The sequence below is a fragment of the Ambystoma mexicanum genome, chromosome 2p (genome assembly GCF_040938575.1).
Source record: "Ambystoma mexicanum isolate Mex_15411 chromosome 2p, UKY_AmexF1_1, whole genome shotgun sequence".
NCBI classification, from domain to species: domain Eukaryota; kingdom Metazoa; phylum Chordata; class Amphibia; order Caudata; family Ambystomatidae; genus Ambystoma; species Ambystoma mexicanum.
In genome coordinates, this window is record NC_090923.1 from 1,434,758,401 (window position 1) to 1,434,772,674 (window position 14,274).

General features: G+C 45.3%; 1 protein-coding gene across 5 annotated transcripts in view; it reads right to left on the reverse strand.

Annotated features, from left to right (window-relative positions):
- Positions 1 to 14,274, reverse strand: part of LOC138567588 (autophagy-related protein 9A-like) — a 446,942-nt gene that overhangs the window by 270,946 nt on the left and 161,722 nt on the right. For 3 of the 5 annotated variants that reach the window (XM_069645964.1, XM_069645963.1, XM_069645967.1), the window contains 3 exons: positions 7,237 to 7,282; positions 5,960 to 6,022; positions 853 to 1,020 (listed from right to left, as the gene is read on the reverse strand). In XM_069645964.1, coding sequence (XP_069502065.1) covers positions 853 to 1,020; positions 5,960 to 6,022; positions 7,237 to 7,282 — 277 coding nt within the window. Of the gene's footprint in view, positions 1 to 852; positions 1,021 to 5,959; positions 6,025 to 7,236; positions 7,283 to 14,274 lie in introns of all 5 variants that reach the window. The other 2 variants (XM_069645965.1, XM_069645966.1) reach the window with 1 other exon arrangement.

The window sequence follows — 14,274 nt, forward strand, 5'->3', positions numbered from 1 at the left end:
AACTGTAATAAAAGTCCTTGAACCGCCTCTGCGATTTGAAGTGATTCTTGTGCAATCTGTGACGTACATCCGATAGTTCCAGGTACTGCTAGGTGCATTCTCAAAGGTCAGGCATCCTCGTTTGCCATTTTAGGGCATCTCATCACTGTGCTCAAATAGTGTTATTTCAAAGTCGTCTAAGTTTTTACATTTTGGCAATCTTCAACCTTATCTACTGTACCCCACCTGCCCCTATCGTGCTACCCAGCCTCCTAAAAATGGTCACACAGTAACCTCTAAAAACACCATAGAGCTTGGTTTGGCGACCCACTAACTGGGTGCATATTCCCTGCAGCAGAATATCTAGTTCTACCAACTGAATTAAGGAATTGTTACGCAGACCTAAGGAAACAAACTAATAAATGTAAAATAAAGACATTGATTCCCAAATAAGAGCCTCATCTCTACAACATATTTTATAACACTTCAAATAAACTCCAGCTGTAGGGCTCACTCACACCCCACATAATTCAGATAGATGCTCCCTACCCAGATAATCCTGTCCCTAAAAGAATGAATTTGCAATAAAGAAAAACAACAACTCAATTGACGACTTTGTTTGGGACTTAACTGTTCCAAATCAAGCTGAATGTGGTCAAAATACTTCTATTAAAATAATTGAGAGCTTCAATTTGTAGCCATATATAATGTTTATTGGCAAACATTGCATGGAAAGGTTACTGCTATGTAACAAGGGTCTACTATTGTTTTGAGGCTGAATGGGTTCTGGGAGATTCCTCGCCACTGCAAACATTTACCACAAACCGGTATGGCAAATCTAGCACTGGTACATAGATCTTGCGCACACATTACCTCTTGGCACACTGTGGAGAAGGTAGGATGGCATCCGTCAGTGTCACCTTGTACGACTCTGGTGACGTTGCAGAATGACTGTGGTTCACAGGCTTGTTGGCGAAGAGTATGTCATATTCCACACAACAGAAGAGGAAAGTGGTGAAGGTCACAACGAAGACAAATTGCCTGCAAGTCCCCAAAAATACAAAGTAGTGAATAACAGTATAGGAAACACCAATGAACAACAGACCACACAAAAGAAAAAGGAAAGCAGAAAGTGAAGTAAGCATCCTCCCACCCAAAACAAAGCAGCAACTGAAAGTGGTAAAAGATCCCACAAACATTACTCCCCAAAACATTACGGGGTTAAGCTACCCATGAAAGTCCCTGTCAAACAAGTAATCAAAACAAAAATAAAAATGAATCCGAGAACATTCCTTTAGACAAAATATAGTTAATAGACCTAGCAGGCAGATCATGCACATTCACGCCCTCACAGTCATACATTTAGGACGCAACAATCAAATATATAAACTACTTCAAATTCATATTAACTGAGGAACTAAAGCGTAATAAGAAATGGGTTGTGTCACCATATGCCATTGGAGTAAGAAATAGTACAGGTGCTATGACATGTAAAGTGGGCAGAATGTGTCTCCCCAAGTGATTCACAGCAGTGATTGGCATTACAGTGAGCAGTGTTTAATCAGCTGGAATGTTTCGCTTATCACTAACTGCTCGACACTTATTCCTTCAATAGTTTTTATACGTGGAATTCTCAGATATGCCAGTTTGGAAAACAGTTAGTAATACTATCAAATTTAGTGACTAACTAAGACGATGGATGAGAACATTTTCAGTAATACTTTGAGAACTATCTGTTTTGATTTCAGCTCACAGTTTCTGCAATAATGGCAGTAGATTATCTTATATCATGTTCAGAGCGTGGACAAGGTCTATTTTAACAGTTTTATACACTTGTGATGGGTTCAAACTGGAGGAATGACCTGCACTATACAGTTATTTAAGACATTGGGCCTCATAACCCTGGCGGTAAACCAGCCAGGGTACCTGAAAAGGCTATTACCGTTTCCGGATCCTGGTCAGGCGGCATTGCCACAGGATTACTAGTGCCGGAGTGACTGTGTAAATCCTCATTCATTGAGTCCCAAATGACTCCATGAGGGGATTTACCGTCATTAATGCTGGTGTTTTTTGCCGGTAGGGAGTCTGCCTAACCTCCAGCTGGAGGTAAGGCAGGCACTCCATCAGCAAACCTGTAGTCAGCCGGTCTGGTAAAGTACTGGTATTTGTGAATACTGGCACTTTAATACCGGACAGGTTGTCACGGAATGAGGCCCACTGGCCTTTAACATTAAAGTGTCCACCATTGTAAGGATGAAAATGTGAAGATTTACAATCCCCCATTGGGAGATTTGTCTTTAAACAAGCTCGCAAAACAGTTAAACCCCAGATCCATGGTCTATTTTCCTTGGTCCCCTCACTTCTAAGATCTACCCAAGATAAATTAATGTCAGTAAGGGTTAAAAGTGGAAATAAATGTGTAGACTTAAAGAATGCTGATTTAAAGCAATGGTGGCCAAATTACTTTGATGTCAATGCGATATTGTCTAACAACAAAATGCAGTGCTGAGCTACCCAAACCGCTTATATGGCATTTCCCACCATAGAAGACCAACCACATGAATGGAAAGATGCCTTAACCTCAGACAGTCTATTTTTTAATGTTTAACCATTTTTTCTAGCATTTTCCCGTAACCAGGAAAACACTAACACATGATACTGTCTTCCTTTTTTAGAGCATTTAAAAATGTGCATAAAAAGAGAAACACTGCACATGCGATGCACTGCACAGCCTTACCAAGAATCAGCTTCCAACATGACAACAAAGCAAGCAGCTCATCGAGGAAAACAAAACACCAGACCCACTGCGTGCTAAAGAAACACCAAAGACTGCAGCCACCTCGTGCAGGGGAAGGGACAGGGATACGTTTTTTTTATTCAAGCTTTGCACCTGTATAACCCAGCCACAGGGGAAAGAATAGCCACAGATTGGCCAACAGACAACCGAGCACTGGAATCAATGGAAGGGACGGGGGACAGAACTAGGAAATTAACAGTCAACAGAGACCAGGCGAGGAAGGACAGTGGGGCGGAGTGATGAAGAGTTAGTGGCGCAGGAGGTTGAGAGTACAGGTAGGGTATTAGTTGTGAGAGAAAGTGGTACCAGTTAGAGTGTAGTGTGGTGATGGGGGGTGTAAAAGGTGAGTGAGAAAGATAGAGAGGGGATAAGTGGAGGGGGACTAAGGAAGAGAGTGAATGTGATAAAGAGTGTATGGTAGGAGAGTATGGAGAGAATGGAAGGTGGCATAAGGAGTAGACCTGAGGGCAGACTGAAGCAGGAAGGGGAGGTGGTTTAAAGTGAGCCAGAGGAGAGAGTGTAGCAAGATTAGGAGATAGATTGTGCGCAGGAGCGAGGTGAGGAGAGGCAGAGAGGAGAAGAGAGCACAGACATTGGACAAATAGAAACAGAGAGAGAGGAGAAGAAACAGACTATAGGGGGTGATCGACAGCGAGCTACAGAGCGAGTGAGAGTAGAGCAGAGGGTGTGGTGGAAGGAGTAATTCAATCAGCGAAAGGGGAGGGTGAGCACATGAGTGAGTGAACAGACCAGGGTATCTCACTGGCACAAGAATGGTCATTCCTATTGAGAAATCCTAGGAGTGCTAGGATAGAGACCCCGAAGGTAGCCATGCAGAGAAGGCTTTAGCCTCTAAGCCCTCATCAATAGATATCTTTAAGGTAGTGGGGGTAACCAATCGCTATTTGTCCAATCTGGCATTAGGGAAGTCAGGCAAAGGGAGGGGGAGCCCACGGGTGGCAGAGATAGGAAAGCCCTTAGAGTCGTTCACCATTTGCAGGATAAAAACCCTTGAACCATCTTTCAGAGTCTAGGAGTTATTGAAGACATCTGGGACAATTGTAAGGAAGGCATGGTATCAAACAGTAAAACAGACACAAGGGATCACAGTTCAAGGGTGTTTATTGAACTTCAATTGGGTTTGAAAAACGCCCATCTAAACCTAAATCTACAGATGGGAGCAAGCTATGACCATCAAATAATTATAACGTACTCCTAGTGGTGTCTTGTCAAAATAAAAGGGCCTATACTAATAAACCTATTGGCAATCCTTACTTCTAAATACAAATGGTGTGGGAAACAATGTTATGCGAAAGAAAAGTGTTCAAGAAATATGTCAGGATATTCAAGGCGTTGGCTTCCCTTCCCCACATTTTCCATATGGGACAAGGCGGCACACTCAAGCTTAGCACAGTCTCGGACTTCTCTAGCACGAGGGTGCAGTTCAAAACTTCAACATCACGACCTTCTGTGCCAAAGTCTCTGCCATTCAATGTAATATGCATAATGTGGACATATTCATGTTACTCTTACCTATTGGATTCATAGCAAAGAGAGTTCAGGCCTAGTATACATTGTATTTAAATACTTTACTGACTAACTTTAATTATTGGAGCTCTCTGTGGGTGTCTCATTGAACTATTCACCATGCACAGATGCTCCAGATTCTAGGTTTTACTGCTCAGTCACCTACCTTGATATGTTTGGCGAGACCTTAGTATGTTTCGCCCATTCACTAGAATAGGGTGGCCCGACGGGTTGATTATAGAAATCCATCTTAACAATAGCTCAAAGCAGACAGTCACCAGCATAATTTCTAGGGCGCTTCTTAGAACCTGGAATACTTATTTGTTTTCACATACTGGGAATGATACTGGTATGACAGACTGTGTGAAACAATATATTTAGCACCCTCAGCAATCAGGGGCTACTTTAAGTATGACACCAAATACATTTCACTCCCCGCAGTATATCACTTCCCCTCTGATCTCCCTCTCCTCGTTCCAACTTTCCACCCGCTCTCTCCGCAAGAGCTCTGCATTCTGATCACACTAACCTCTCTCACCTGCTGCTGTACTTTCAATGTCTCCTATTACTAGCCCTTCCCCATCCAACTAATCTTGCACTTTCAACCTCTCCTTCACTCCCATATTCACTGCTCCGCTTCTCCATACTCGCATGAACCTCTGGCACCTCCCTCTTTATAACGGGTTCTTTCTCCACCTTGAGGGCTGGACTAGAATGAAGGCTTGGCATCTATGTTAGATTAATGGGAGCACTGATTTGCTCTGTGCGCAATTCTTAGTGGAACCAGCTGTAAGCACTGCTGGGCTCCACAAAGAGAAGACCAAGCCCTCAAAAGCCTGGTCAGCCATCTTGGTTACCTCATTGGGAAGCATGCATGGTGGGCAGCACACCCAGAAGCTCACGAGCAGGGGCCAACACTGATTCTTCCTTACACATTCGGGAGGAGGAAGATGTACGGGAGTGCCATTCATTCTCTTGGTGAAAGAGTGGTCTCTGCTTTCCTCCTCCAAGGATTTCTTGGCCCAGAGACCCCAAATACAGTGAAATCTACATAACAAAATGCAGAGATTTGAGAAGATGTCTGGTGACACAGGGAAGACACCACATTAACTACCTCATTATAATGTTGGCAGCTATTCAGCAGATTTACCACTGAATTAACACCACAATTGTTTACCATTACCGCCACTCGTCCACTCCAACTTTTAACTGGAAGTGAATGCTCCCTTTTATCGCCAAACTCAGAATTCCGTGGTGTACTAAAAATGGTGGTAATTCCGTTACGGACAAAAAAGTGTCCGTAATGGAATTACTGCCACATTTTTACCATACCGCCAAACTCAATGTGGTGTTTGTCCATGAGGGCAGATGGAATACCCATGAGAAATCGCCATGTGAATATATGCTAAAGCAAGGACACAACAGCAGCAATCACACATGTAAGCATACTTCACTTCAGAGAACAAGAAGTGGAAAATATCACAAACATTCTCCAATATGGAGCACAAGGCAAATGGGCTAGACCTTCTTTCTTAGGAACCAATGACATTAAATTACCAATGCACAAGTAAGAACAAGAGACCCTACTTTGAATAAACTGTTCCCACAGCAATGCAATATTCCAAGGTTAATTGCAATGGTCCCAAGAATACTTACACCATTTCAAAAAAATCCGACAGCACCATGCATGCAAAGCCATTCTTCTGATGAAAGTTATAGATGTGCACACACAGGTTAAGAAAAGTTGCAATACAACGGTGCACATCTTCCTGTGTAAAGGCATCATACTGAGAATGAATAAACTCACCGGAATATATAAAAGGACTCTTGTGTATGAATGGATCAAGCCAGACCCCATATGCACATAAATCTGAAACATGATGAGCACAGGAAGGGTGTAAGGGTGTAGATGTGGAAATGAGTACATTGTATCATAGGGCTTGGAAGGGGAAATGTATTATAGCACGTATAGCTGTGTATCACAGAAATTAAAGGGTGCTCTTCAGAAATCCAGGTGGGGGTCCATCATAGAACTTCAGACGGGGGCCAATGCAAAGGTACGCCACACGATGCAGGGTAGTTCATAGAACTAGGTTGGAGCTGTGGATTAAAGCACCAGGGGGAGAGCAGATCATAGCCCCAGGAGGGAGAGCCGACTATGAAAGTAGAGGACCTACTGGCATCTGTAGCTCATCACCAGCGGGAGGACGAGATCTCACAGCCCCAGGAGTAGACAAGATCTCACAGCAATGGGTTTGAGGTGAGAGGGGAGAAACTGGATCTCTTAGTACCATTGGGTCTAAGTGGGAGAGACCAAACCTGCCAGCACCAGGAGCAGTGCCCACAGCATTGGCATTGCAGGGTGACTGGTGTGTGGCTCACAGCATAGGTTTGGATTAACAATGGGTAACAACTGGGGGATGGGGAGGAGGAGCATGGATCCCGGCATTGGTGGGTCATAAATAACAAGAATCGGGAGCTGTGGGTAATGGGTATGGGGCTGTGAGTGTAAATTAATGCACCCAAGGGAGGAGTGTAAATATGGTTTGTGAGTGGAGATCAGAGCACCCCCTAGGGGGATTAAAGATCCCAGTACACGGAGTAGTGGGCGTTTGGGAGTAAAGATCAAAACACAGGGGGAGGGCAGGAGGGGGGACCACTACACCAGGAGGCGGGGGCTGCCGTGTGCAGATGACGGCAAACTAATGCAAATGTCAGTACTGTGGGCATCTGAAACAACACCAAAACTGTAGTGGTCCTGCGTTCTTAACGGCTCCAAATGGTGAGGACAGCCACTTGTACATGACTATGGTCTTACACAGAACTTTATCTGGGAGGCGTGTGTTGAGTGACTGAGGGTACTAATTTAAGATGCCCCACTCTCTGGCATCCCTTCCCTCTAAATCAAAAATACAAGTAAAACACAAAAGGATATCTTGGTGAAGAAGTTATCCAAATTCTTGATATGGTGCCAGGAATCTGTAAATGAAAGAAGATAGATAATTACTTAAGAGGTACAGCAAGCAACTCCCAATACCTTCAACCTGCATCCCACACACGAAACAGAAGCTGCAACGTTTAGGGCACCTTCATACAAATGATGAAATTTGTGAGATTGGAGCTCTTAGATCATGTCTAGGACCAGATACTGTGAGTTAAAAGGGCCATCTGAAAGACCAATCAAGAAGCATGGGTCAAGCATCATTAGCTAAGCCGGTAGACCACTTTGAAATCATTTCTGGCTAACATCAGATGGAAAAGAGACTATGAATAAACTTCTCACCAGTGAAAGACTTGTGTTCCACATGTCCAAAATCATCCTGAATTCATGCTACTGTAGGGAAAAGGTTGTCAACGACCTGCCCATGATTTTAAGAGGGCACAGTATTTGCCGTTTTGGTGCATAAACATGCAACAATTGCCAAAAATCGACTTCTGGTAGGGCTTTCTTAAAAGTGTGCTGCACCCTGCATAGGAGTTCAGGATACATCTATGAGTTTATTTATTTATTGTTTACTTGTTAGGTGCTTATACAGGAAGCAATTACTGTTTCAAAAGGAGAGCAAATTATACAGGAGGTATTTTAAAGGAAGGAAAGTATTATACGGGAAGTAAATACTGGTCAAATGGATTAAAATGTAAAATTCTCACTATAGTGTCTACGGTACTCCTAGACTTCAAGTCTCTTTTCTCCAGAATGTTGAGATTCTAGTCAACGGGGGTGAGAACAACAACATTTTCTATTTTTAGATGTGGCACAATCTATGTGTCCAGTGCCTAACCAGTCAGGAATTCTTAACCCTTCATCGCCACCGTTCACATTCCTATCCATCCACGTACGCAGAGATTGAGGAGCAGAATTTGTGTAACATCTTTGGGGAGTGGATATGGAAGAAAGGGGTCAATGGATTAATGGTACGATAGTATCTATGGGGATTACCTTTTACATACTCTTATGTCCAGTCCGCTTTCATCCATACTGTTGGAAGATTCTATGTCACGACCGGAGGCGAGCATTATGTTTTCTCTTTATTTCTACTTATCAGCAGATTTAAATCTTCATACTTTCTTTCTTAAAACAAACAATATTATTTTTTTTTTTAAACAAAGAAAAACTATATCCGGTCTTCATGTGTCTCCGGTAGTCCTTAGGCTCCTCAGTTCCATGAGGCACTTCCTGTCTAGGTCCCTTCCTCTTCTTTTTCTGCTATGAATGGGAGTTAAGTGGGAATTTATAGCTCTCTTGACTACAAATTGTATTGACATTTATTTATGTACCATATCAAATTGTTGCCGTGATTTAGTTAAAGAGGAACACGCCTGAGCACAAGCGCAACCCCCTCCCCCCCCCCAACCTCTTGTAAACCCATTTTTCCATTGATTTCATATTACGCTATGCATATACAAGCGGGATTTTTATTTGCCTTTCCCCTCTACCCGAGGGGCGCAAGCGCGCGCACAGCGTAAGACACAGGATCAGAGCGCAGACTACCCCACAAGTAATTCACTCGTGCCCGGGGCTCTGGCTGCGCTCGGTATCAGTATTCGTATAATTGCATTTACATTTGGAAAGCATGACAAGGTCAGAGTGGACGCGCGCATGTGCAAAGCACTCGCAACCCCCCCCTTTACCTAACAAAGCAGAGAGCAGAGGATCAGAACAGCTTTTTCGGAAAGGAATTAAGAAGCACGCTCGCAAGAGCGATAAGCAGCAGGCGAACCTCACAAGCAGCAAATCTCAAGCCGACAGTGCTTTTAGTCATTACCCACCGTCATCGTATTTCTGATGCTTATATCTGCTTAGAGTCACATGCTGTGCATAGGCCGACATGCAGAGTATTACAGTTGTTTTTGAAATTCGAAAAGTGACGTTGACAGGGCGTGCTAGTAATATTATCTCTAGTGTGACGTCCATTGTACCCATGGTCCTTCACGTGTCGAGGTCCATCAGATTGTTATTTTTCTGACAAGTGTAGCGTGAGTACAGTTGTATCCAAGCAGATAAGTATCAGACAAGCTCATAAGCATCCAGGCGCTTTCTCTCCGAGTGGAGGAAGGATAGGCGCATGTGAATCTAAGCAGATACAAGCATCAGAAATACGATTATGGTGAGTAATGTATCCCTTCTCAGGCTTGTGGAATCTGCTTAGATCACATGCTGTGCATAGATGAGCGAGCAGTGTTAGGAGAAGGTGGTGGGATATAAGAAGTTTCATGAGCGAACAGATGTCTTAGAACAGCTTGTCCCACTTGTGTATCTGTTTTGGAATGAGTGTCAATGCAGTAATGCTGAGTGAAGGTGTGCAATGAACTCCATGTAGCTGCTTTGCAAATGCGGTCTAGAGGGTCATTTGAAATGAAAGCCAGAGTGGCCCCTGTGCTCCTTGTGGAGTGAGCCCGTGGCATAAAAGGTTGTGTTTTGTTTGATAAAGAATAGCACAGTTGGATAAATCCGACTATCCATCTGAAGATGGCATTTTTGGAAATGCAGTCTCCTTCTCTGCCTGTTACTATGGAGACAAACAGTTGGTCTGTTTTCCTTAGCGGTGTGGTCTTTTCTACATGGTAGAGGACCGCCCTCCTTACATCTAGTGTATGGAGTATTACCTCAGCAGTGCTGGTGGGGTTCTGAAAGAAAGCTGGTAGCCCGATAAGACTGGTTTATGTGAAACTTAGAGATGAACTTAGGGGACAACCTAGGGTGAGTACGCAAAACCAGTTTGTCCTTCTATATGGTAAAGAATGGATCCTGCACTGACAATGCTTATCTTTCACTAACTCTTCTTATGGAAGTGATGGCCACTAAGATGGCAGTCTTGTAAGTCAGGTGTTTAAGACTAGGCGTATGCATCGTCTCGAAAGGGGGACCCATGAGCTTAGCGAGTATGTTTACTCCCTCCATGAAAGCCTTAATAACAGGCACCTTCCACCATGAGACCTTCTTGTGGGAGGTAGTGTAAACTGACAAGGCTGCCAGGTGGACCTTTAAAGAGTTGAATACTAACCCTGTATCTAGCAAGTGGAGCAGTTAGAATGTGGGATGGAGTACATTCTACGGGGTTCATTTGTATAGACTGGCACCAAAATACAAACCTACTCCACTTGTCAAAATAACAGTGCCCAGTGTTAGGCTTCCTTGCTTCCTTCAGGATATCGATACACCTCTGTGGCAGGTTAAGATTTCCGAACTCTATGACTTCAGGAGTCATGCTGCCAAGTTCATTGAGTGAGGTTGAGGGTGTACTGTTATACCCCCGCGCTGAGTGAGCAGATCGGTCTGGCACAGGAGCTTGATGGGATTGCACATCGCCAGTTTGCGAAGATGTGGATACCAAGGTTGTCTTGCCCACAGAGGAGCAACTAGGACGAGCGTCACCTGTTCCTTGTGGATCTTATTCACCACCTTCCTCATGAGAGGTGTTGGGGTGGGGGTGGGGAGCATAAGCAAATTTCCCTGACCATTTCATCCATCAGGCATTCCCCTCCCTTGGAGCCTGGCTGGGTGAACCTGGACGCGAAGTCTGGGCATTAATTGTTTTCGTCTGTAGCCAACAAGTCTATTGCGGGGTAACCCCAAAGAGAGAAGAGGTGTTCTACGACCTCTGCGTGTAGTCGCCATTCGTGTTACTCCCGTAGGGGATCTCTGCTCAATGAGTCGGCTAGAGAGTTGAGTTCCCCTGGAACGTGCTATGACAATAGGAATATTTTCCGTTTGAGTGCACATTTCCAAATTTGTTGCGCACGCTTGGACAGATTTGGACAACTTGTACCCCCTTGTTTGTTGATGTAAAACATTGCTGTAATGCGGTCGGTTAGGACTTGCACTGATTGGTTCGCTAGTTGAAACTCGAACGCCTGAGGGGCCTTAAACACCACCAGTAGTTCCAGCAGATTGATGTGGTTTTGTGCTGTTGCATGAGACCATAGACCCTGAGATATGTGATGAAGGTAACGAGCCCTCCACCCTGCGAGTGAGGCGTCTGTTGTGATAGCTTGCACTTCTGGATCGTGGAAGAGTTTTCCCTTCAACAGATTTTCTCTTGTCCACCAGCAAAGATTTTGTACTAGAGTTGGTGAAACGACCACTAGATCGTCCCACTGACCACTTGCCTGAGACCACTGTTTCCCCACCCACTCCTGCATGGGTCGCATGCACACGCGAGGCACACAAGATGCCATCATGCCTGGTAAACGCATTGCTTTGCATACGGTTATCTAGCGGCCGGCTTGATAACACTGTATTTGCAGCAACATGTTTTGGACTCTTTCCTCTGATGGAAAGACAACCCCCTCGAGAGTCTATAACAGCTCTTAGGAAAGGTTTGGTTGTACTTGGCACTAGGCTTTATTTTTTCTCGTTGCTGGAGAAGCCCAATTGAAAGAAGGTTGATGGTTCTTTGAATGTTTTGTCTGCAAATTGGGGGAGACTCCCCTGTAATCAGCCAGTCGTCCAGATAAGGGTACACTGGGATTGCTTCCCTGCGCAAGTCTTCTGCCACCACCGCCAGTACCTTTTTGAATACCCTTGGAGCAGATGCTATTCCGAAGGGCAGCACTTTGAATTGGTAGTGCTGGTTCACTATCTTGAAACGCAAGAATCTTCTCTGTGCTGGGAACTTTCATATCCAGTGTTGCCATGTAGTCCCCCTTTTTTTAGCAGGGGGGCATTAACTCTTGTAGCATAGTCATGCAGAACGTTTGGGGCCTGACATACTTGTTTGCAGGGTGCAAATGTAATACTGGACGATTTTGTTAGATCTTTCTTTGGCACAAGGAAGTAGGTTGAATAAATACCCTTTTTTACATGGTTGGCTGGGACGACTTCTATTGCATCCTTTTGGAGCAGCGTGACGATTTCCTAGCGGAGGATGCACTTGTCTTCTTTGGAGTGGGTTTTTTGGTGTGGGGATGGTTCTGGGGTTGTTCGAGGAGCTCTATACAATATCCGCCCGCTACGGTGCACAGCACCCATCTGTCTGAGGTGATTCCCTCCCATGCGTGGGTGAAGCTGGAAATGTGCCCTCCTACTGGAGAGGCATGGGAGGGCACCTGGAACAGATGGTCACTGTTTCTGAGGTGGAGTACTACCTGTGGAGGAGGAGCCCCTTCCTCAACCGTGGGATCTGCGCAGTCCCTTCTGGTAATTTTGAGAGGCCTAGCCTTGGTTGTTCGCCAGGAAGTACCCTGGTTTTGACTATAGTTGGACCCCCTCTGGGAATTTTGTCCGCGTGAGCGACAATAATTGCTGTTCCCCCGTCTGGCCATTAGATTTATTGGTCAGTTGGCCCAATGACTTTAGAGTATCTCAATCTTCTTTGGCTGTCTTTAAGGCGTCCACGACAGCCTTACCAAAGATCACATTGGGCTCAACGGGCATGTTGATAAGGGTGGCTTGCGTCTCTGGTTTAAAACCCGACTGCCATAACCAAGTGAGACGCTTGATAATGGTTCCCTCAGCTATTATTCTACCAGAGTTGTCCACGGCATCAAGATTGCTCTTTAACAAGCAGCTTGAAACTGCCCTGCCTTCTGCAGCCAACAGTGCTAGTTGAGACTTGAATGGGTTCTGGAGCAGATGATAGTAAGGATGAGACCTCATCTCCACTTATGGCAGTTGTAACTAGCTGACAGAGTAGAGTTATTAGCTATTCTGGTCTGCAATGCTGCTGAAGAGGCCACCTTCCTGCCCACTGCATACAGCCTTTTACTTTCCTTGTCCGGCGGAGCCTCAGAGGAAGCTAGGGGTGTACCAGCTCTATTCCTTGTTGTAGTAACAACAACTAGTGAGTCAGGCTTCAATCGGCCCCTGATGTATAATGGGTCAGACGGGGCACGTCTAAAATGTTTCTCTATGCAGGTGTTCACTGCTGGCGTGAGATTGGGAGGCTCCAGCTAGGGTTGTATTTTTCGCTGAACAGACTTGAGGAGGGGGATAAACTTAGTAACCGCCTTATCTCCTAAGATTTCATCAACACAATCCTTATCTTGTTGGTCCTCCTGCGTTTCTATTTGAAAATGCGCCGCCGCCTTGAAGAGCACTTCATTTAGCAGAGGTTGATTGTTTATAGGTGAGTCTATAACAGGGGGGGTCCTAATTAATGGGCGAGTCCATGATATACATATCTGTATCGGGGTCACCCTCATCATCCTCATTATCCCCGTAATAAGGGTCTGCTACCTCTTGGGTAGAGAGGTCGACATGATCGGAGTCTGGGTCATACAAGCCAAGGACTGTCTTGCACTGGATCCTCGGGGCAAGACCTTCTTAGCAGGGGGTTGAGCAGGAATTTGGGACCCAGAGGGCGCTATTGTTGGGGGGGGGGGGGGGTGGAGTGGAAGCTTGTGAAGTAGTCGAGGTCTTTTTCATAAAGGTTTGCCATCAAGGACATTCTCCTCATGACCCTGTCAATATCTTCAGCTGATCATTTGGCAGAGCTAGGAATGACCAATGGTTGAGAAGGGAGCCCCAAATCCTCATGTGTGGTAGGAGTATAGTAGAAGGTGGAGCCTTCTTCTTCAGGGTGGAAGACAGTGAATCCTGTACTCTAGGTTCCTTACTCTTAAGAGGGGACCTAACTTCCTGTGACTTATCCGTATGTGGGGTCTTAGAAGACTTTTTCTTGGACTTCTATGCTTAACCAGGCACCCTGGGATGTGAGCTGGAGTCTTGTCAGCGGACGAGCGACTCTCAGAAATGGTTTGGCGCACAACGTCTGTTCTGTCCTCCGACATCCAGGTGTGTCATGTGGCATTCTCAATCTGGAGTACCCAGAGGACAGCGATTCAACTGACCCCTCCCTAGACGTTGTGCGCTGGCCTTTGTTCGACCTGCGTGTCGAGTCTCGGACGTGGGTTGTGTGCTTGGTGTGGGAGGAAGTGAGTGCGCTCTTGCGGCCGGGTGTCGTCCCCGTAACGAGGCCGTTGGCCCGTCTGTTGGGGTAGGGGGCTTGCGCTTGGGAAACCAGAGTAAC